Source organism: Trachurus japonicus, chromosome 3 (genome assembly GCF_045865225.1).
Source record: "Trachurus japonicus isolate A0001 chromosome 3, Traja_1.0".
In the NCBI taxonomy this organism is placed as follows: domain Eukaryota; kingdom Metazoa; phylum Chordata; class Actinopteri; order Carangiformes; family Carangidae; genus Trachurus; species Trachurus japonicus.
The window spans coordinates 3275272-3298747 of NC_140909.1; the positions used below are offsets into that span (position 1 = coordinate 3275272).

Genomic DNA, 23476 nt, shown 5'->3' on the forward strand with positions numbered 1-23476 from the left:
GTTTTAATGAATAAAAGTAAAGTTGCAGTTCTTTAAAAAAAAGAAAAAAGAAGTAAAATCGTGGGGTAGTTTTTGAAAATTTGCATTTGTGTAGAAAGTATTTGGCGAGTATAATCAAGTTATTTATGTTGCATTCTATTTTTTTGTCCTCTATTATGAAACCAAATCTCACATTATTGTAAGTAGGCCTACTATATCATTAGGTTATATCAGGGCCGTTGCTAGGAATTCTGGGCCCCCTTAAAGTGGGCCCTTCCCCCTAACTTTTCCTTTTTTTTTCTTAGACTACGTATGTATTATCATTTTTTATTTAGCCTTCTTTGTTTTGATGCTAATGCAGCATTACACTGCAAAAACTCAAGTATCTTAGCAAGAATATTTGTCTTATTTCTAGTCAAAATGTCATTTCTAGTCAAAACAAATCTCATTCTACTCAAAATAAGACTCATCATATTAAAAGCAGTTTGTTTTTAGACACTTTTTACTTCTTTCAAGCAGATTTTCACTTGGAATAAGTAGAAAAAATCTGATAGTGGAGCAAGTTTTTCTTCCTTATTACAAGCACAAAAAACTTGCTTTCACTGGCAGATTTTTCTATTTATTGTGAATTTAAGTGAAAATTATCTAAAAACAAGTTAATTTTTAGGTGATGAGTCTTATTTTAAGTGGAAAGAGATTAGTTTTGACTAGAAATGAGACATTTGGACAAGAAATAAGACAAATATTCTTGGAAAGATGTTGAGTTTTTACAGTGTAGGCCTACTATGAGTATTAGTCAGGGTCTCACGCAGAATAAATCAGTCATACAAAGATTACTGGTTTAATTTATATCCATTTTTTTAAACACTTATGTGTGTATCTACAGTCTATAGGTGTGTTGTAGCGCCGCCCTGTGGCCGACAGGACTCACTGCACCAACCGGCCTTTAACTTCAGTTTGACCCGGAAACAGAACGTGTGACTCCGCGCTCTTTTGTTTCCGGCCGGTCACGTTTCGCTGCTGCACCGCTTCAGTCTGGAAGAGAAGAGAAAACATGGCGGACATGGATGAACTGTTCGGCAGCGATGGAGACAGCGACAACGACCAGAGAGGTAAAGAATAACGATTAAAAAGATTAAATTAACCTTTGTTTAGGGTAAAGTTTAGTTTTTATTCTTTATTATAAAAGAGTCGAGGCAGATTTGAGTGAAACTGAAGTCTGTGAGAGGACGGAGCTTCATGAACCAGTAGCGGTATTAACTTCAGCAGGTTTTAACGTTTTATTGTTGATAGGAAAATGTGTTTTTTATTTTAATGCTGCAGTTAATGTTGGTTTAAACTGATGAGAGGTTATTAACAGGTGAAATCCTCTCTGTCTGCATGGTTAATGATAATAATAATAATCTTTGTTTCATTTACGGTCAGTACAACATGGACGACACCAACAACAACCAGTGTTTATTATTATTAACTCAGTTAAACAGATCAATAAAATCATCAGAGTCTGTTTAATGTTTCTATAAACTCTAAACTGAACAAAACGCATTTTCTATTATTATTATTATTATTATTATTATTAGGACTATTACTTCTGACCACCTGGCCCCACAAACACCAGTTTCAGCAGTAAAATATGAATAAACCATATTTATAGGCTATTTGAACAGTTTTTTTTCTTGTAAAGTACATTTTTACAGTTGTATATACTATTTTATACTCTATTTTTTTTTCTAAGTTATTTTAATATGAACATATCCAATGTGGAACTTATTGACTTATTGTTTGCATTTGGACGGGAACACTTTAAGAAAAATTGTTTTACAGTTAATCTAATGTTCAATATTAATATTTATTATGTGTATTTGTCACACATCAATAAACAACAATATATGCACATATGATTTAAACATAAATAAACAACAGCTCTAACAAAGATAAGATTTTAGAGGAGTTGTTGTTAGTACAGTTCAGTCAGTCCATTAACGTACAGATAATATTAATCTGACATTATAACAAAATGATTATTATTACCTTGAAGCTGCCTGTTAATTATAGCAGCCTGTACAACACTGCTTCTCTTTAAACAGTCTTTGTTTTGTTGCTTGTGTAGCTGCTGATACGACATTTCAGTTTCCTCCGGGGATAAATAAAGTTTTTCTGATCTGATCTGATGTTAAATGAAGGTTATTTATCAGACTATTTATCAGACGTTAGATCCTAACTCAACATGAAAAACAGAAAAATATAAAACAGGGAAGCTTGCTGTGTTTTTTTATTGAAATGAAATGTAAATGTAAAATAAAACCACATCCTGTCGTCTCTACGGCTTCAGGACTTAATGTTTGGAAAGTTCAGACATTAAACTGGAATATTTAATTGTGTTAATGGATTCTGAGAAGTTACTGTGGTTCGTTAGAAAAACATCAACAACATCATCTGTTTTCAATCAGGGAACCACTGTAAAGAGCTCTGTCACTTAGCAACCGCCTCATTAATCAACCTGCTGTGAACTGATGAAACTAACAGTCTGTCTGTGTTTGTGTCCGTCAGTGTCTGGTTCTGGTTCTGGTTCCGGTTCCGGTTCGGACTCGGAGCAGGAGAGACCTCGGTCGCCTAGCAACGCCTCGGGCAGCGGCAGCGACAGCGACAGGGAGAGGGACGATGATGACGAGGCGGGAAAACCCAGCATGAATAAGGTAAGGTCCATAGACCCATAGATAAGGTCCATAGATGTAAACACGTCCTCGTGTTGTCTTTTTAAAACATTTTTTAATCCACTCCGCTGCTGCTCTGTGTGCATCCGGACGCAGCACAGCAGCAGATCGTATGTGAGGGTGATGTCCTGTGTCCTAGAGGAAACACAGGGTTCTTACAAATCCTTAAAAAGTCTTAAAAGGCATTGAATTCATTAATCTAAAAACAAGGCCTTAATTGGCATTAAAATGTCTTAAATACATTTTTCAAACGTCTTAAAAATGTTAACACTTGGTGAGTGGTATTTTATGATTGTAATTAGTCTCAAATCTCAAAATAATTGGTAACATTCTGACATAGAGAAGTTAGTGGCGGCCGTCAACGCTAAATCTCTCACCGCCTCCAGCTCCCGAGTCAGTGTTTGTTTGTTTTTTCAGACTTTTTATGCATTTATTTTGAAAGGACAGCTGGAAAGAGACATTTATTTTGAAAGGACAGCTGGAAAGAGACATTTATTTTGAAAGGACAGCTGGAAAGAGACACAATCCAATGTTCATGTAGCAGTCACTTTACCTTGGATCACATAGGAAAGTGGGTCAAATTGTCCCTATAACCCTATGTAATTGATGTGGTGTTTTTTTTTTCTTTTTTCTGCATTTGTGTTTATTATGAAGTTGGTCTTAAATTTCATTTCAAGTGGCTTTAAAAAAGTCTTAAAAAGTCTTAAATTTAACTTGGCTTAAGCTGTAGGAACCCTGTAAACTCACGTCCCCTCCCTTCTTCCCCGCCACCAGGAGCTGTTTGGCGACGACAGCGAGGACGAGCAGCACAGTCGGCACAGTCAGCGCAGCGGCAGCGACAACCAGTCGGAGCGGTCGGGGAACCAGTCGGACGCCAGCATGCACTCGGACCGGGGCGACCGCGACCACGACCACGACCACTCTGACGCCGAGCAGCAGCACAGCGGCTCGGAGCGCGGGCACCGGGACGAGGACGATGAGGACGAGCACGGCGGCGGCCACGGCAGCAGCGGTGGACACCGGTCGGACGGCGGCAGCCCGGCCGGCAGCGGGATGTCGGGAGGAGGAAGTCCTCGCTCCGAGAGAGGCAGCGTGCGCTCGGACAGAGGCAGCGTCCGCTCTGACAGAAGGTACAACAACATCTGGACTTTATCTGAACCAAAACCAGGATTTACTTTGTTATTAGTTATTATTCATCACATTTGGTTGATACAAAACCTCCTGAATAGAAAATGGAAAAACAAAGAGAAATCTAACATTCACAAGAGTTTGAAGGAGCAAAGACAGTGAGAGAAAAAAGTTGTAAATTTACTAGAATAAAGTTGTAAATTTACAAGAATGAAGTCGTACATTTACGAGAATAAAGTTGTAAATTTACGAGAATAAAGTTGTAAATTTACGAGAATAAAGTTGTAAATTTACGAGAATAAAGTTGTACATCTCCTACGAGAAAAAAGTCATAACATTACGAGAATAAAGTCGTAAATTTACAAGAATTAAGTCATAACATCACAAGAATAAAGTTGTAAATTTACGAGAATAAAGTCGTAAATTTACGAGAATAAAGTCGTAAATTTACGAGAATAAAGTCGTAAATTTACGAGAATAAAGTTGTAAATTTAGAAGAATAAAGTTGTAAATTTACGAGAATAAAGTCGCACATTTCCTACGAGAAAAAAGTCATAACATTACGAGAATAAAGTTGTAAATTTACAAGAATAAAGTTGTAAATTTACGAGAAAAAAGTCATAACATGACGAGAATAAAGTCGTAAATTTACAAGAATAAAGTTGTAAATTTACAAGAATAAAGTTGTAAATTTACGAGAAAAAAGTCATAACATGACGAGAATAAAGTCGTAAATTTACAAGAATAAAGTTGTAAATTTACAAGAATAAAGTCGTAAATTTACAAGAATAAAGTTGTAAATTTACAAGAATAAAGTCGTAAATTTACAAGAATAAAGTTGTAAATTTACAAGAATAAAGTCGTAAATTTACGAGAAAAAAGTCATAACATGACGAGAATAAAGTTGTAAATTTATAAATTTACAAGAATAAAGTTGTAATTTACGAGAATAAAGTTGTACATTTCATACGAGAATAAAGTCGTAAATTTACGACTTTATTCCCTAAAATATATTCAGTCAGACGACGAGACGTGATCTGAATAATTAACAACATCACAGAGGAAAAACCCAAGAAAGCTTGAAGCCGAGGTTTAAATCTACAGTTGGTAAATAATCTTAATAACTGTAAAATTAAAAATAACTTTCAATAATGTATGAACAAATAAATATTATTATTGTATAATAATAATATTATTATATTATTAATAAATATTTATAATAATGTAATTGTATATTGTGTGTGTTGGCCGCAGCGTGCACAGCGACCCCGGGACGCCTCAGTCCGGACCGGCCACGCCTCACTCCGACGGAGAAGCTTCTGGCCGGGAGAACCAATCAGACGACGAGAAGTGGGGGGGCGGGGCCAAGAGCGACCAATCGGAGGACGAGGAGGAGAAACGCCGCTACTCCGACGAGGAGAGAGAAAACTCAGACGACGAGGGGCCGAGGAACAGGAAGTCAGGTCTGTTCAAGTCCTGCTCCTTCATTCACACCTCCGTCCTGTCGTTTTTATTTTATTTCTTTATTTTTTACAGTTCTCTCTTCCTCTCCTCCTCTTTTTTTAATCAATTTATATATTGGTAACACTTTACAATCCCTTAATTAACGTTAGTTAGTACATTATTAAGCATTAATTAACTGTTTACAGATATATTAACAATCATTATTATGTATTATTTAGGATTAGGAAACACATTAATTAATGTAGCCTATTAGTAAGCAGTTAATTAATGTTTACTACTCAAAGTTATGTATGCATTACTCAGCATTAATTAACACATTAGTGTATATATTAATGCTTAATAATGTACTAACTAACATTAATTAAGGGACCCTTACTGTAAAGTATTTATTTCAGCTTTTTTTTCACTCATTTACAAAACATACTGCACATAGTAGTGCAGTAATCCTAGAAACAACAGGGTAAACATTACATTAATAATAACTGAAAAACAAATAAATGATACAGAAAATAGATACATAAATTAATAGAAATAAAAAATAAGCCAGAGGTCACGAGCAAAGGAAAATGAAATTGAATTAAAAATATCAAAGTGGGAGCTTAGTCTGATAGTTTTGATAGATTTACAACTCCAGTTCTTTCATAAAAACACAAAAAAAAGAGGTTTCACATTTGTGGATGTAAAACTTTGCAAGAATTATAATGAGATTACCTCAGTCGTGTGATGTCATGGTGTGATGTCATGGTGTGATGTCACGGTGTGTTTCAGAGTCAGTGAAGGGCAGCGACAGCGAGGACGACTTCATCAGACAGAAGAAACCCAAAGCTGCTTCGGACTCGGACTCGGACAGCGACGTAGGAACCAAGAAGGGTCAGATACTGTTGTTGTTACTTCAAATCAAACTTTATTGATCGTTGATCGTTGATCGTTGATCAGACCTGCTGATCAGCTCCGTCCTCCATCTTTGATCCTCAGGGAAGAAAACAGCAGCAGACGACCTGTTTGGAGAAGCTGACGACATCTCATCGGACAGCGACGCAGAGAAACCTCTGACCCCGGGACAACCGCTGGTACGGGAACCGTCTCAGTCTCACTGTCTGTTTCACTCTCTAACTTTGTCTCAGTCTCCGACACAGAGAGAGAGACAGAGTGTCCTCCCTCTGTGTCTCTCTGTGACTACGTTTACATGCAGTCAATATTCCGGTTTCTGAAACATTCGGAATAACCCGTTTACATGTGTGAGCAAACAGAGTTATTCCTGTTTACATGGTAATTGTAATCATTTGGGATATCCCGATTAAAAACAACGACGCACAGAGAACGTCATAGATAGATAGATAGATAGATAGATAGATAGATAGATAGATAGATAGATAGACTTTATTGATCCCAAGCTGGGAAATTGCAGTGCAGCAACAGCATTACACAGACACACAGTGACGATAACAACATAAAATATAAGAATATAAAGAACAAACTATACATAATAAAATAGCAAAATATAAAGAACAGCAGCACGCTTGTTAAAAGCGACTTCGGGCTTGTTTTTCTGTGAAGTCGCTTATAAATTTTGGTGTCGCTGGGTTTTTAGGCTTGTTGTTAACCCGCATCCCGAAATTGTCTTTCACCGCAGTGTCCTCCGCTGACCGAGAGAATGAAAGCCCCCGGTCTATTTCTATTTTCTTGAATGTACAAAACCTCTCATCGCAGAAAGTTGCTCATTAAACACCTGTAAGCTGTCTTCAATATTTACAAGTACGGTAGTTCCCGTAGGTCAAAATACCAACATCAAGATCATCATCCATCATGCGCAGAACACAAATTAATATTCCTTTCCATGGGGAGATCCCGATAGGCGTACACACGACGGGTTAGAAAAGGAGTAACCCACGCAGGAGTCATTTTCAGGGTTTTTAAAAACCGGAATATGAGCATATTGGTGTTTACATGGGCATACGCAACCGGGTTATTGCTAATATTCTGGTTATGAAAGGGTTAATGACTGCATGTAAACGCACTCTGTGTCTGTCTGTCTGTCTGTCTCACTCTCTCTCTTCTTTCATTTTTCAGTCTTTTTCCTAAATCTTCTTTTCCTCTGAGCCTCTTTAATCCTCTGAGCCGATCCCTGTTATCACGGCTCATTGAGTCTGACTCTGTTTTCTCAAATGTTCTCTCTTTCTTTCTGTGTGTGTGTGTGTGTGTGTGTGTTCTCTGTGTGTGTGTGTTCTCTGTGTGTGTGTGTTCTCTGTGTGTGTGTGTGTGTGTGTGTTACTAGGATACGGAGGATGGGATGGAGGGGGAACACGCCGATGAGGAACCGGCACCGGAGACTCGCATCGAAGTGGAGATCCCCAAAGTCAGCACAGACCTGGGCTCGGACCTTTACTTTGTAAAGCTGCCCAACTTCCTGTCGGTGGAGCCCAGGTCGGTGGTCGCCATGGAAACACACGGTCTGTTTAACGAGCTTAATAATGAACATTTGAACAGGTTTATTGAGTCTTGTTTTAATGTTTGTGTGCAGACCCTTCGACCCTCAGTACTACGAGGACGAGTTTGAGGACGAGGAGATGTTGGATGAAGAAGGTCGGACCAGGCTCAAGCTGAAGGTCTGATAGATAAAATAAATTAAATTAGAATAAAAATAAAAGATAAAAGATAGAAATAAACCCCCTGATGTGTGAAGCTGCAGCTGACGGTGACGGTGTGTCTTTGTGTGTCTTCGTCTGCTGCAGGTGGAGAACACGATCCGGTGGAGGGCCAAGAAAGACGAGGAGGGGAACGAGACCCGGGAGAGCAACGCTCGGATCGTCAAGTGGTCCGACGGCAGGTGAGTGTGTTAATGTGTTAATGTGTTAATGTGTGTGTGTGTGTGTGTGTGTTAATGTGTGTGTGTTAGAGCTTGTCCACATGGATACAGGTTTCAGTGAATCCACGTACGTTCCTTTATCATGTCAGTGTTTCTTCCAGACGGAGGTGAAAACAGTATTTTTTAGAAACAGGTCCCAGAGTGGAAACCTGTGGCCTTAAAGGACAATTCCAGGCGAATTCAACTCAGGCTGTATGTTCCTAACATTTTAGGTCTAACAGAATGAATCTGAAGGTTTTCAGTTTAATGTCTCCTGTTTTGCGGTAGTTGTGTCTGTCCCCGCGTCGCCACGGCAGCGATGAATGGGAGCGGATGTAAGTTCTGCTGCTTAGGCTGTTTCCATCCCTCAAAGCCACAGACAGCGTCAGATGGAGACTCAAACATGCAGCCAGAAGTTTATTTACTTCAACAAGCCGACATGTTTGTAAAACTAGATCTAATTCAAAGTCTGGCGGAGTCGAGACCCAAGTTGACGCTCGGTGTGTTCAGGTGCAGTGGGAAGCTCCCGTTTGTGTCATAAACACAGGAATATCAACTCTTGACTTGCTTCAAGTAAATAAACTTCTCGGCGCATGTTTGAGTCTCCACCTGACGCTGTCTGTGGAAAAACATGTACACTTCAAGCAAGTAAAGAGTTGATATTCCTGTGTTTATGACACAAACGGGAGCTTCCCACTGCACCTGAACACACCGCGCACGGCAACTTGGGTCTCGACTCCGCCAGACTTTGAATTAGATCTAGTTTTACAAACATGTCGGCTGCTTGAAGTAAATAAACTTCTGGGTGCATGTTTGAGTCTCCATCTGACGCTGTCTGTGGCTTTGAGGGATGGAAACAGACTAAACAGCAGAACTTACATCCACTCCCATTCATTGTTGCCGTGGCGACGCGGGGACAGACGCAACTACCGCAAAACAGGAGACATTAAACTGAAAACCTTCAGATTCCTTCTGTTAGACCTAAAATGATATGAAAATACACCCCCGAGTTGAATTTGCCTGGAATTGTCCTTTAAACTGGCTGAATGAAGAATTTAAGTTAAATGTTTGAGGTCAAGGACTAAATATCTCAATTGAAGGGAATGTTTATTTAATTTACAAAGTGAAAAGAGTCGTGTTTGAGCTTTTTCTTTTTTGTAATTAATTTATTTTGAAGAAAAAAAAGAAAAGAAAAACGCTTCGTCCGGGATCGGGGCAACTTTACTTTAGTATTTGTGTTCACAGTTCCAGACTGGTGTCTCTTACTCAAAGAAGCTTTGGTTTGATTTGATTTTAGGGCTGCAACTAACGATTATTTTCATTATCGATTAATCTGTCAATTATTTAAATGATTAATCGATTAGTTGTTTGGTCAATAAAATGTTAAATGTGTTTCTCAAACCACCAGACGACATCGTCCTCAAATGTCTTGTTTTGTCCACAAACCAAAGAGAGACTCGGTTTATTGTCACAAAGGAACAAAGAAACCAGAGATATTCACATTTAACCCTGTTGTCCTGTTCACTTCCTCCATCCTTCCTTCTTTCCACATCCTTTTTCCCTTGCTTCCTTCCTTCCCTTCGTCCTTACTACTTCCTTCCTTTTTGACCCATCTGTTCCCTCCCTCCTTCTGTCTTTCCTTCCGTTTTCTCTTCCTTCTTTCCTCCCATCGTTCCCTTTATCCTTCCTTCCTTCCTTCCTTCCTTCCTTGACCCAGGAGGACAACAGGAGAATCTGGAATCAGAGAATTTTGACTTTTTTTTCTTTAAAAACTACTCAAACTGATTATTAGATTATCAAAATAGTTGATGATTAATTTAATAATCGATTATTGTTGGATTCATTGATTGAATTGTTGCAGCTCTAGTTGATTTGATTTATTTATTAGAACAAAAAACAGGTTGTTTTGATAAACCAAATCCTTTTCCGTTGCGTAAAGAACCTCCTGGGAGAGTTTAAAGGGATAGTATCATTTTTTTAAAGTGTGGTTGTATGATCTCCAAATAGCCCCTAAGTACTTTAATTGCAGTAGAAGACTCTCTGCACTCCTCCCGTTAGCAACGCCAGCCCATAATAGCCCTGCCCAGAGATTTACAACATACATTGTTGTGAACAGACCCAAAGAAGAAAGCCTAAAAGAGGTTTTACCTGAGCTAACCAACTGCTGATCGGCGGGCGCTAACCCTGGGCGGAGGGATACGTGAGTTGGTTCGGTCCAAATAAAAACTGTGTTTTTCCTGCACTTTGAAGGGCTGGAAAAAAATATATTATAGTGAACAATGGAACTGTGTATTTTTTTTCAGGTAAAACCTCTTTTAGGCCGTGAAAATAGGCCGTTTCTTTGGGTCTGTTCACAACACTGTATGTTGTAAATCTCTGGGCAGGGCTATTATGGGCTGGCGTTGCTAACGGGAGGAGTGCAGAGAGTCTTCTACTGCAATTAAAGTACTTAGGGGCTATTTGGAGATCATACAACCCCACTTTAAAAAATACTACTATCCCTTTAATGCCGAGCCGTTACAGGAGGAAGCTGCGTTTCCGTGTGGACAAGGCCTCAGTGTGTGTGTGTGTGTGTGTGTTTGTGTGTGTTGCATCGGTCTCTGTGTGACTTCCTGTCCCCGTCCCTCAGCATGTCGCTCCACCTGGGAAACGAGGTGTTTGACGTGTACAAGGCGCCGCTGCAGGGCGACCACAACCACCTGTTCATCCGCCAGGGAACCGGTCTGCAGGGACAAGCCGTGTTCAAGACCAAGCTCACCTTCAGGTAACACACTCTCACCTGCCCATATGGGACTACAAGACACATTTAATGACAAATACAAAGGCTAGACAGTCCTTCCTGTTGGTACACTGCAAAAACTCAACATCTTCCCAAGAATATTTGTCTTATTTCTTGTCAAAATGTCTAATTTCTAGTCAAAACTAATCTCTTTCCACTTAAAATAAGACTCATCACCTAAAATTTAACTTGTTTTTAGATCATTTTCACTTGTTTCAAACTAATTTTCACTTGAAATAAGTAGAAAAATCTGCCAGTGAAAGCAAGTTTTTGTGCTTGTAATAAGAAAGAAAATCTTGCCCCATTGTCAAATTTTTCTACTTATTTCAAGTGAAAATCTGCTTGAAAGAAGTAAAAAGTGTCTAAAAACAAGCTGCTTTTTAATGTGATGAGTCTTATTTAAGTAGAATGAGATTTGTTTTGACTAGAAATAAGACAAATATTCTTGGTAAGATTTTGAGTTTTGCAGTGTATTGCCTGCCACACAGGTGTGACACATAAATAAACAGTTTCAGATTACTTTCAGTACTCAACTATATATCGCTCTTCGTCTCGTTGCCCAGGCCTTTTCGAGAAATAAAGAAAATGCTAATATATTCAACTGAAAAAGATGTATATAGCTACAAAACATAGTTTTCTGGGCCAAATACCTGTTTTATTTCACAGTAAGTACGCAGCTTTGGTTTACTCCAAATATCTAATGCCCATCTATCTTTACTTTGTTGGAAAATAATGTCTTTTAATACGTTAATCTCCACTTTCTCTTTGTTATAATAACGGTCTTCATAAACCAGCTCTCAGCAAGATGTCATACACTAATGTCCCACTCAAAGATGTTCTTTTCTTGCAGTCCTGTTACGGTTTAATCCTAGTGTCCTATTCACATAAACGCACACACGAACCTGCAGTGAATCAACAACAATGGCCGCCTTCTCTTCTATTCATTCATTCATTCATTCACAACCTCTAAGTCTGTGGATGGATCACCTGTTTAAGCCTCTTAGGGCCCAAAGTCCAGCTGGATGTTCTGTCTGTCAGGCCACATGGCGAGCAGCCGGGCGCCGGCCAGAGCTGCTTCAACTAGGGGCAGCAGCAGCGTCCAATCAGAGAGACAGGACGTTACCACTGGATCTGATTCAGTTTCATCATCATCATCATCGTAACAGTAGAGTTGTGATGAGGGTTAAAGCTGCAGCTGCTCCGGGTTAAAACGAGCTCATTTTCTTTTCTTTTACCAAAGAGATTTATTTATGCTCTTGGTTTCTCTAGTTTTTAGAATCAGAATCAGAATCAGAATCAGAACTGTTTTATTGCCCAGAGCAGTATACGCATAATATAAATACACATATAGCCTACTATATAAAAGAATAGAATAAAGATATATATATATATATATACAAAATTTTACTAAATAAGTTATTGTGCAAATTGTTGTAGTGCAGAGTGTCTGTCCATAGGTTTAGGAGAACTGGGGCATTGTTCATTAGGCTGACTGACTATGCTCTTAGTTTCTCTAGTTTATATTTTATATCTATTCATAGTTCTAAACAAATATGAGACTCAGGATCTGGAAACAAAAACAAGCTGTTTTTAGAACGGCGGAGCAGAGCCGTGAGCTGCTCAGAGCTACGCTACGGAGGCTCATTATGGGATTTCTTAATTGGTTTCCCTCATCAAACTCATCAAATACACAATCCAACAACTCCACAACGCTCTGGTGGACAAGTTGTGAGCTGCACATTCACCACGCTATGAGATAATAACACAACGTTACCACACAGAGTTGTTGTAGAGGGAAATTCATGCAAAACCACTGATGCACGTTGCCTTCAGGGACAGTTTTTCATCAACAGTCTCTGTATTTCCCTCTAAAACAACTCTGTGTGGTAACGTTGTGTTATTATCTCATAGCGTGGTGAATGTGCAGCTCACAACTTGTCCACCAGAGCGTTGTGGAGTTGTTGGATTGTGTATTTGATGAGTTTGATGTTGAGTTTTGATTTCTTTCTCCTTCTCCCTCTGCCGTGACCAACACAATGAGAACAGTGAGCTTCAGCTTCCTGTAGCTTCTTGTATCGAGGTCCCAGGTGTTGTTGATGTTGACGTGTTGACGTAAAGTGACAGATAACTCCAGACCAGCAGGGGGCGCTGTGTCAGAGACCGTAGTTACATCTTCTCCCTGACTCAAGTTATTGAGATGTAAATGAATGGATGAATGAATTTATTTATTTCGGTATATATCAAGCATATATAAGCAAAAGGGTGTAGGTTGAAGCCAAAGCTTATAAACCCCGACACCTTTTACCTTAAAACATTATACTCATTAATTCAAAAGGGTCAGATCACAGACATTTGAAACTAATCAGTTCACTTACATTTCTGATCACAACAAAATAAAGAATAGTGCACAACGCAAAGTCATTGAACTTAATTTTCCACACTGTCACGAGAAATGATGTTGTTCTTATAAAGTCTTTTAAAGCCGACTAGAGTACAGCATAATTTAATATTTTCAGGACAATTATTCCAGATGTTAACCCCTCTAACAGAAAGACAGTGGTCTTCTCAGGTTATAACTGGAATCCTTCATTTTAAACATTTTAATTCTGGATATCTTGAGGAAGAAGTTTATTTTTTGCTTTGTACATGGTTTGTATTGTAATGTAATCAACTAAGTCCCTGAATTTCAAAATGTTCAGGCGACTAAATAGTGGGTTGGTTGGCTCACAGAAAGGTTTATTACTGATGATTCTTACAGCCTTTTTTTGCAATTAAAAAATAGAATTTGTATTTGTTCTGTATGTGTTTTCCCCAACCTCAATGCAATATATGTATATATACGTATTTAAACCTAAACTTGTGTGGTTGCGTGGTCCCTCCAGGCCTCACTCCACGGACAGCGCCACCCACAGGAAGATGACTCTGTCTCTGGCCGACCGCTGCTCCAAGACGCAGAAGATCCGCATCCTGCCGATGGCCGGACGAGACCCCGAGTCGCACCGCAACGAGATGATCAAGGTGAGAAACTAAACAAAAACAAACCGTCACTTCCTGTCTGAGTGAGTCTGTCTGTGCTGCTGTGTTTCTGTTTCCTCTGTTATTTTATTATTTTTATTATTTATTTCGGCATGTCAGTTGGATCAATCAGCGTCACACATCATCTTAGTTTAAATCATACATTTCACATGTCCGAAAGGGAAAGCAGGAGAAGCAAAAGCTTATCTACAGGGTATCCGCGGGGTCTTGAAAAGTATTAAAAGGTGATAAATCAATTTTGGGGAAAATTAAGACCCTTAAAAAGTATTAAAAAGTCTTTTCACGACTTTATAAAGTCTTAAATTTTGAAGGTATTTCTTTGAATTAGCTGTCCAAGAGTTTGAGTCCTAAAAAACATTGTGAAAGTGTGTGAATTTATTCATTTTATTAAAAAAACAAAGATGAACCGGTACATAAAAAAGAAAAGAAGATTGTTGTTTTTGTTTTTTGAGAGTGGAGCAATGTTTTTTTTAATATATTTTTTGATCTATTATCCTAACCTATTTTGAATTCTGTAGCATCATAGTGGTCTAAAGTCTTTATCACAAACTAAAACTGTTAAGTTGAAAGTGTCACTGATGTAAATGTTACAGCTTGAAGTGGAGGTGAGGTGTTGAAAAATATTGAGAAGGTCTTGAAAAAGTCTTCAAAAGGTTTTAGAATTAACTTCAAGGTTCCTGTATAAACCCTGATCTAGTCCCGCCCCCGTTACTCACAGAATACTTTATCTTCATCATAGTATTTTTCTTATGACATTTGACATAACATGTTTCAACAGCAGAAATCACATTTTCCACTTAATTGTGTGTTTGAACTAATTATTTTATTTATTTAAAATTATTTTATCTATTTACCACGGCGACAGAAACATGTTGACAAGCATCATGAGGTGTTTACATAAAGACACAACCTGACACGGTTACGTAAGGAGGTCGTTCAGCGGTCGAGTTGATGACACGTGACCTCTCACTCTGTTGTTGTTGTTGTTGTTGTTTCCAATACAAACGTTTAATCATAGTTTAATTATAGTTTATTAGAGTTCCAGCTCCACGTGGCCGTTTGTTTTTCATAGAAGCAGCTTTATTTCCCTGGAAGAACAGATTATTCCCAGAAGAAACGGTTTTAACTGAAATATCCAGGTTCAGGGTGTTGATTATAATGTTAATATCATTAATGAAATTATAATGTTAATGCTGTTTTTGCTGCAGCAGCAAAGTTAGAAGAGATATCTGACAAATCTCATTAGTGAACGGTTTTTAGTTTTCTGATGAATCAGCTGCTGCTTCTTCTTTTATTCTGAGAACGAGATGAAGGAGTTGGACCAGTGAAGATTCAGCAGAACAAACAGACACAGAGTTCATCTGTAACACTGAGTCTTTACAACAGGAAGCAGGACAGCACTGCAAAAACTCAAAATATTACTAAGAATATTTGTCTTATTTTAGTTAAATGTAATTTCCAGTCAAAACAAATCTCATTCTACTTAAAATAAGACTCATCACATTAAAAGTAGCTTGTTTTTAGACACTTTTTACTTTTTTTCAATTATATTTTCACTTGAAATAAGTAGAAAAATCTGATAGTGGAGCAATTTTTTCTTCCTTATTACAAGCACAAAAAAACCTGCTTTCACTGGTAGATTTTTCTACTTACCGTATTTTCCGCACTATAAGGCGCACTTAAAAGCCTTTAATTTTCTCAAAAAACGACAGTGCGCCTTATAATACGGAGCGCCTTATATATGGATCAATTGGTTAATTGGTTGATTCATACTCAGCTCCATCTAGGGGATGCATAACGTAACCCCAGTTTGACTGCAGTATCTTCTATTCTACCGTAGATGACCAAATAATCGCCCGCGTGCAAATACGCGCCTGTGCTCTAACAGCCGCCGGGGTCCGAGCTCATTTGGCAAAATAAACGCCGGTTCAATTAAACGCCCGGGCGATTAAGTGTTTACCATAGTCTTGCACAGAAAACAAAAGTTTTTTTAACAGCGTATCACCGGCTCTCACCTCTTCTGTCAGTCAGCCCCTCCTCTCGCTCTCTCTCTCACATGCAGGCGCACACACACACACACACACACACACACACACAGACAGACACACAAACACAGGTGCGCCAGCGGGATAGGTCGCGCTGGACTACTAATAGACAAAGACAAATAGATAAATGCGCTAATGTACAGTGTTGAGATTACTGCGATCGACCCCCCCTCCCGTTATCATTCATAACACTGCTCTGATCAGCTCCCTGTGTCGCGGTTACACAGACAAACTGTCTTTGTATTTATTGTCTGATGTCAATAAAGATGTCGGGAGTAGTTTTGTTCCAGCGGGTGACCACCTTGTTCTTTGCATGATGGTCTGGTGCTGCTCATTGCAAAAATAAATTGTAGCCTGTTGCAAATACGCGCCTGGTTCTTATAAACGCCCGGGCTACTAAATGGTCATCTACGTATGCGCCTTATAATCCGGTGCGCCCTATATATGAAAACAGTTCTAAAATAGGCCATTCATTGAAGGTGCGTCTTATAATCCGGTGCGCCTTATAGTGCGGAAAATACGGTATTTCAAGTGAAAATTTGTTTGAAACAAGTGAAAATGATCTAAAAACAAGTTCATTTTAAGGCGATGAGTCTTATTTTAAGTGGAAAGAGATTAGTTTTGACTAGAAATGAGACATTTTGACAAGAAATAAGACAAATATTCTTGGAAAGATTTTGAGTTTTTACAGTGAGAGACTTAAAGAGTAGTATTTCTACCTTAACTCAGCTCCATGTGTCCCTATTAGTCCTAGTTCTGGTTAAACCAATGCCTAGTAACTAGTTCTGGTTAAACCAGTGCCTAGTAACTAGTTCCAGGGAGAATGGAGCGTCTCTTGGCTGAAAACCAACCTTGTAGGATCAGAGCCTCCGACCCGGTGTCCCAGCTCTCGTCTCCATAGCAACACCGCCACACAAACGTAACGCGCTAACCCGTAACCCGTAATCTCTGGTTGATGACAGATAAGACTACACAGATATCACCATGGTAACATGGTAGATGATGAATAACCTTATCCACCGCTCCATGGAGGAGAGGAGGGTTAGAGACACAGAGGAGGAGAGAGACCAGACCTGGAGACTAAACTCCTAAACTGGTCTGATCAGTGGTGAAGCTCGTTCCACTGCACTGTAAAAACTCCAAATCCTTCCAAGAATATTTGTCTTATTTCTTGTCAAAATGTCTAATTTCTAGTCAAAACTGAACTCTTTTCACTTAAAATAAGACTCATCACCTAAAAAATGAACTTGTTTTTAGATCATTTTCACTTGAAATAAGTATAAAAATCTGCCAGTGAAAGACAGTTTTTGTGTTTGTAATAAAGAAGAAAAACTTGCTCCACTATCAGATTTTTCTACTTATTTCAAGTGAAAATCTGCTTGAAAGAAGTAAAAAGTGTCTAAAAACAAGCTGCTTTTAATGTGATGAGTCTTATTTTAAGTAGGATGAGATTTGTTTTGACCAGAAATTTCATTTTTGACTGGAGACAAATATTCTTGGTAAGATTTAGAGTTTTTTCAGTGTGGTTTTTAAATTGAAGCTGAACTGACCGGTCCCACAGCAGCAGCAGCAGCGTCGGTGTTTAATGTGTTTGTTCAGTCGATTGTTGATTGTTTGAGTGAGTTTGTGTTTGTGTTGGAGGTGAAGGAGAGTCGGCCACATCGTCATCAGTCCAGTATCAGTGTCACTAAAACATGATCTATCTGTGTGTGTGTGTGTGTGTAGAAAGAGGAGGAGCGGCTGCGAGCTTCGATCCGTCGGGAGTCTCAGCAGCGGAGGATGAGGGAGAAGCAGCACCAGCGCGGTCTGAGCAGCAGCTACCTGGAGCCAGATCGCTACGACGACGAGGAGGAGGGAGAGGAGGCCATCAGCCTCGCCGCCATCAAGAGCAAGTACAAGGGAGGAGGAGGACTGAGAGGTACACACACACACACACACACACACACACTCTTTTCTTTTTTTTAAACTTTATTTTTAAGAAGTTTTATTATATGTGTGGTTGCCTGGGAAAACCCGTCGGATGTCGCTGACGTTCGATTGTGGCAAATAGCCAAAATAGGTGGAAAAGCACTATTTCCACGATTGTGATATTTAGTGTGATTCTGGTACTTTGAACTCTCTACTACATCGTGGTGAATAAATATTTTAAGAAAACAAAATGGAAAGTACTTATTTTTATGTTTTTGTGGCGAGTAAAGCGTTTTGTTTCCAGCTGAGCCACAGCACTGATCTGCAGCAGCAGCACTAGAGGAGAGGAGGTCCGTTGTTGTTGTAGAGGAAACATTCAAGGACCCTCGGAAAGCAGAGAATCCTGTGATTCAGATGCTTTTTTACAGCTCGTCTTTATCATAAACGGTTTGGAAGTTATAATATGTTGTTGATGTTTTGTAAAACTTGTGCAAGTGCCGATGATAAGTTCTGTTTAGCGCCGATGCTACGTTCGGATTAGCATCAATGCTATGCTAGGTTAGCGTCTGTTCCCGTACCACGTGATTACAGGCACCCTTTACGGTCTCTTCTTGTCATAGAGGCACCATTCAGGGACCCTCGGAAAGCAGAAAACCACACGATTCAGATACAGTTTACAGCTCGTCTCTATCATAAACGGTTCAGAAGCTGTTTGATGTTTTGTAAAACACTCGTCTTTAGAGGGTTAAAACAGCAACGTTCTAGTTAAAGCCATTTTTCTCACTTTTCAGTTTTTTGCTCATACTAGATTAAAATGCCCATAAATTTTGATCTGAAAGAGCTATCTCAGTTATTCAAACAGTTATGAATGGCTGAAAACTTCTAGTTTATGGAAATATCAAAAAATGAAAATGTCAAAATCCCACCATGTGAAGGGTTTTCCCAGGCCACCACACATATATAGAAAAAATAAGAAAAAAAAGAACATTAAAAAAAGGGCACAGATGGAGAAAATAAAATACACAGGGGGACAATGAATCAATATGACATGTACATGTTAAGAGATGGGGCTCGGTCCAGGTTTTAAAGACATTTCAGTTCTTTTAGTTCTGTTTACCCACAGTCTTTCCTTCATATCATAAAGCATAAAGTACCACATGTACTCAAACAAAACAAAACACAATCGGTCACATTAGTAAATGCTAACTGTGTCCCGCTGTGACGAGGGGCCACTTATTCCAGATGAGTTGTCCATTTCCTCCAGTATGTAGTGAATTTATCCGTGCACAGGTTCAAGGAGAAAGTCAGTTTTTCCTTTTTCATGTCATATAATTCTTTCACAATCGCAATCCACTCGATGGGGACTCTTTTGACACACTCTTTCCAATTCCCGGGACAGAGCCACCGTCCTCCTGGGAATCCTGGAAAATCCCTAAAAAATAAAATAAAATAATAGGAAACATTTTAAAGGGATAGTTCAACATTTTCAAAAAACCTTTTCAATCAAAGAAAAAAAAAAGTGCTTGAATGCATTTTTTTGCTCTCAAATATTTTTTTTGCATTCAAACCCTTATTTTTAATTGAAGTGATGTTTGTTTTAATTGAAAATCTATTTTTTGTTTAAATCAACTTTTCTTTTGATTGAATAATAAAGACACAAATGTAGCTCCATACGGGAGCAGCAGAGCTTATCTTGTCCTGAACTCTGATGACTGAACTCTCTCTCTGTCTCTCTCTCTCTCTCTCTCTCTCTCTCTCTCTCTCTCTCTCTCTCTCTCTCTCTCCGCGGCCACAGAGGAGCGAGCGAGGATCTACTCGTCCGACAGCGACGAAGGCTCGGACGAGGACAAAGCTCAGCGGCTGATGAAGGCCAAGAAGCTGGACAGTGACGAGGTGAGTGAAGCTGTGAAGCTGCTGCAGCGGCGCGGTGCAGCAGACAGGGGGCGCTGTGAGGCCGCACAACAACACACACACACACACACACACACACGTATAACAACAGTGGCCTCACATGAACTGAACAGCACAGAACACCCTGTGAGGAGGAGGAACACACACACACACACACACATGAGTCCTGATTGTTGCTGTGTAAACACGATGAATCCTGACTAAGCTGCACAGAACGTCTCTAAGCCACCGGTGCAGTGCGTGTGTGTTATTATGGGATGGGCCCAGTGGTGTAGTCTATGTCAGCCATTCTCAACCTTGGGGTCCCGACCCCAGTTGGGGTCGCGAGATGATTTCTGGGGGTCGCCAAATCATTTTGGAAAAATATAAATATGCAAAATTAATTAATTAATTAATGTAGCGTCCGACCGGACGTTAGAAGGACGACGAGCGACTCTCAAACATGCATTGTATTACTCAAAACCAGTTACTGTCGGCCGTAACTACACCAAAACAACAACAACGAACCTGTCCACTTGTCTCATGTCTGCCCTTCTCATTTCACACAGACACCGCTCTCTCTCTCCTGCCCCTCACCTCACCTCATCACCACATAGGGCCATGCGTTCACAGACAGTCTGAAATCGCAGAACTTAAACTTAATCATTAGGCTACTTAAACATTATAACAGTAAAGGTCGTTACAGAGAGTTGTTTTAGTGGTTTTTTTTCGCTTCATTGTTTGTCCAAAATTCATTGTATCAAGCGGTATGGTTCTGGTCTGTGCGCGTGAGATTCTGGTAAAAACAGGTAATGGAGACACCTTAACTTTGAAAAAAAGTCTCAAATATCGCAAAAACATTTTTACGCTCTCATGAGGTGGTTTTCCAGACGTTATCGATATAAACGTGTATCGTAAAAGTGCTATTGAAACACTTATTTACATTTACACGTCAGTTGAGTTGTGTGTGTCCAACTGTGTTGACTGGAGGGGATAAATGAATGACATGTTTCTTGGCATGCATTGCTGCCCTGGGCATTGTTTCTTAATAAATTAGAAACATTTTTCTTATCATTCCCCTTTTCCGTGCATGGTTGAAGGAGACTGGCTCGCATCCACGCTCCACTCGCTCCTGCGCCGACAGGTCCTCGCATGTCACATAAACCAGCCCGGGTGTGTGGACACCGCATCAACTCGCCACCCGCATCTATTTAAACTCCGTCACTTTGTTTTGTTCTTTTGCCCTGATGAAAACCTCCAGGTCGAAACATTGGCCATGGAGACAAAACTACAGCAGCCAATAGATTTTTTCAGCGCAGGGATCAAGAACTAAAAAGGCAAAAAAAAAAAAAAACCCCACCGCGGACAGCGCTGCGCTTTATCCATCATGCGTTCACACTGGCGTGTGTGTGTGTGTGTGTGTGTGTGTGTGTGTGTGTGGGGGGGTGGGGGGGGGGGGGGGGGGGGGGGGGGGGGGGGGGGGGGGGGGGGGGGGGGGGGGGGGGGGGGGGGGGGTCGCGGACAGAAGTGCATGTTAAATTGGGGGTCGCGACTCAAAAAGGTTGAGAACCACTGGTCTATGTGATACTCAGGTGTACTCAGTATACCACTGAAAATACATAAATACTTCAGTATAGCCAGTACAACTAAACTATCTAACTAAAGTAAATGTCAGTGGTTCTCAGAGTGGGAGGGTTGACAGGGTTCAAGGGTCCACTACTTTTTCGTGAAACTTTTTCCTAGAATATTTTCACTTTTTTAATCATTGCTTTAATTTTTTTTTAACTATTTTTTTTAAAGAAATGTTTACTTTTTTTGAGAAATTTTACCACATTTTTCTATAATATTTTGAGGAATTTTCTAGAATTCTTGAGTAATTTCACTAGTTTCCTCTCAATTAAAACATTTTTTTTTTACTATTTAATACATATATTTTAAATTTTACCACTTTTTTTATAATTTTTTTATTTTTTTATTTTTTTATTTTACCACTTTTTCTGAGAAATTTTACCACTTTTTTCTAAAAGTTTTTAAACCTTTTTGTTTATTTTTTTGTGAGAATTTTTTACCACTTTTTTCTGGAAATGTTTCAACTTTTTTGGAGAAATTGTACCCTTTTTTCCCCAGAAATGTCTCTATAATCTTTCTAAAATGTAGCTAGGCCTAATTCAAACGTACATTGATAGTTTGTGTATTTCTGGTGTGTTGTCCAATGGGGGTCCGTGGTCTAGTTTGTGTCAGTTTTGGGTCCTTGATATAAAACAGTTAGAGAAGCAGCGTCTATGTGATACAAGTATGAACAGTTTACCACCTAGAAAGCAGTTTACCCACTACAACACATTAGACTACACCACTGGTTGCTAGGTAACATTAGTCTACACCGCTGGTTTACACCGAGTCTGAGCGTCACTGACCCTAAAGTATTGAATGTTGTAGTGTTTGAATAAAAGAATATGCAAATAGAGAGATATAAAAGAAAAGACACTCACTCTGCTTCCTGTGTGTGTGTGTGTGTGTGTGTGTGTGTGTCTGTGTGTGTGTGTGTGTGTGTCTGTGCTGCAGGAGGGGGAGGAGTCGGGCAAGAGGAAGGCCGAGGACGACGAGGAGGAAACGACCGCCAAGAAGCCCAAGAAGTACGTGATCAGTGACGAAGAAGACGAGGACGAAGAGGAAGACGACGAGTAACCAACGACACCACCTGACCTCGCTCTGACGTCTCTAATCTCTGTCTTTTTCTTTCTTTCTTCTTGTTTTTTTAATCGCGGCGGCGCTGTGTCGTCGTGGCGTCAGTACAAACAAACAGCCATATTTTGTTTTTTTTGTATATTTTCCTAAGAGCTGTGAGTGAATGTGTGTGAGTGTGTAGGTGAGTGTGTGAATGTGTGAATGTGTTGATGTTGTTGTTGTACAGCAGAAATGAGGAACAATAAAGAAGTGGTTGTTACGTAACCGAAGCTTCGCGACTGAAGCCGCTTCGTCTTTTCTAACGCTGATCAATTACTGTTGTTGTTCATTCAGAAATGTTATTTAATAGGATAAAAACCCCTTGAGAGGAATCCTCTGGTTTTCGAGGGGTCCTAATACACATTACAAACCAAAAAGAGACAAAACACAATCAACAATCTACAAACATACAACAACAAAGACAACAGACATCAACACAGACATAAAAGAAATGAGTACAAGAATGGACACAACCTCTCGATGGCTGCAAATGGCCGTAGCAGTAGCCTAATAGAACTAAGAGAAATGTAAAATAATAACATAATATTCAAATTAAAAATTACAGTGTGTTACAAAAATGAAAAAATATTGATATAAATCATCTGAAACATGTGCAATTTAACTCAAAATAAGAAGACACAGAATATTTAAACCTATGAAAAGAGGTCAATGAGTGTAAATTTAAAGGAAGATTATTCCAGTCTGAAGGCGCTTTGTACATAAATGCTCTTTTACCAATTGTTTTGTTCACTGTAGGAATAAGGAAGAAGTACTTAGATGAGTGCCGTGCCGTAAATGGTATGTTGTAGAATATGGAATCAAAAATTGTTGTAAATGTGTTGTTGTTGTTATGAAACCGTTCACACAGGAGCAGCTGAACTGGACCTGAGCTGCAGATTATAACTCGACTAATACACAGAAAACTACACAACAACACAACACTGAGCTGAGCTGAGGAGGTCAC

General features: G+C 39.4%; 1 protein-coding gene across 1 annotated transcript; it reads left to right on the forward strand.

Annotated features, from left to right (window-relative positions):
- The first annotated feature begins 975 nt into the window (after positions 1–975).
- Positions 976–22739, forward strand: leo1 (LEO1 homolog, Paf1/RNA polymerase II complex component). Its single transcript, XM_085805201.1, has 14 exons — positions 976–1091; positions 2530–2675; positions 3468–3823; positions 5076–5284; positions 6054–6155; positions 6261–6355; positions 7561–7709; positions 7807–7891; positions 8018–8112; positions 10760–10894; positions 13792–13927; positions 17716–17908; positions 19694–19791; positions 22351–22739. The coding sequence occupies exons 1-14, from the start codon at positions 1034–1036 to the stop codon at positions 22471–22473; spliced, it is 1980 nt and encodes a 659-aa protein (XP_085661327.1). The 5' UTR covers positions 976–1033; the 3' UTR covers positions 22474–22739.
- The last annotated feature ends 737 nt before the right edge of the window (positions 22740–23476 follow it).

Coding starts and splice junctions, on each gene's coding strand:
- leo1 (XM_085805201.1), top strand. CDS start 1,034: ATGGCGGACATGGATGAACTGTTCGGCAGCGATGGAGACAGCGACAAC. Junction 6,356..7,560: donor TGACCCCGGGACAACCGCTG/GTACGGGAACCG, acceptor GTGTGTTACTAG/GATACGGAGGATGGGATGGA. Junction 8,113..10,759: donor GTCAAGTGGTCCGACGGCAG/GTGAGTGTGTTA, acceptor CCCGTCCCTCAG/CATGTCGCTCCACCTGGGAA.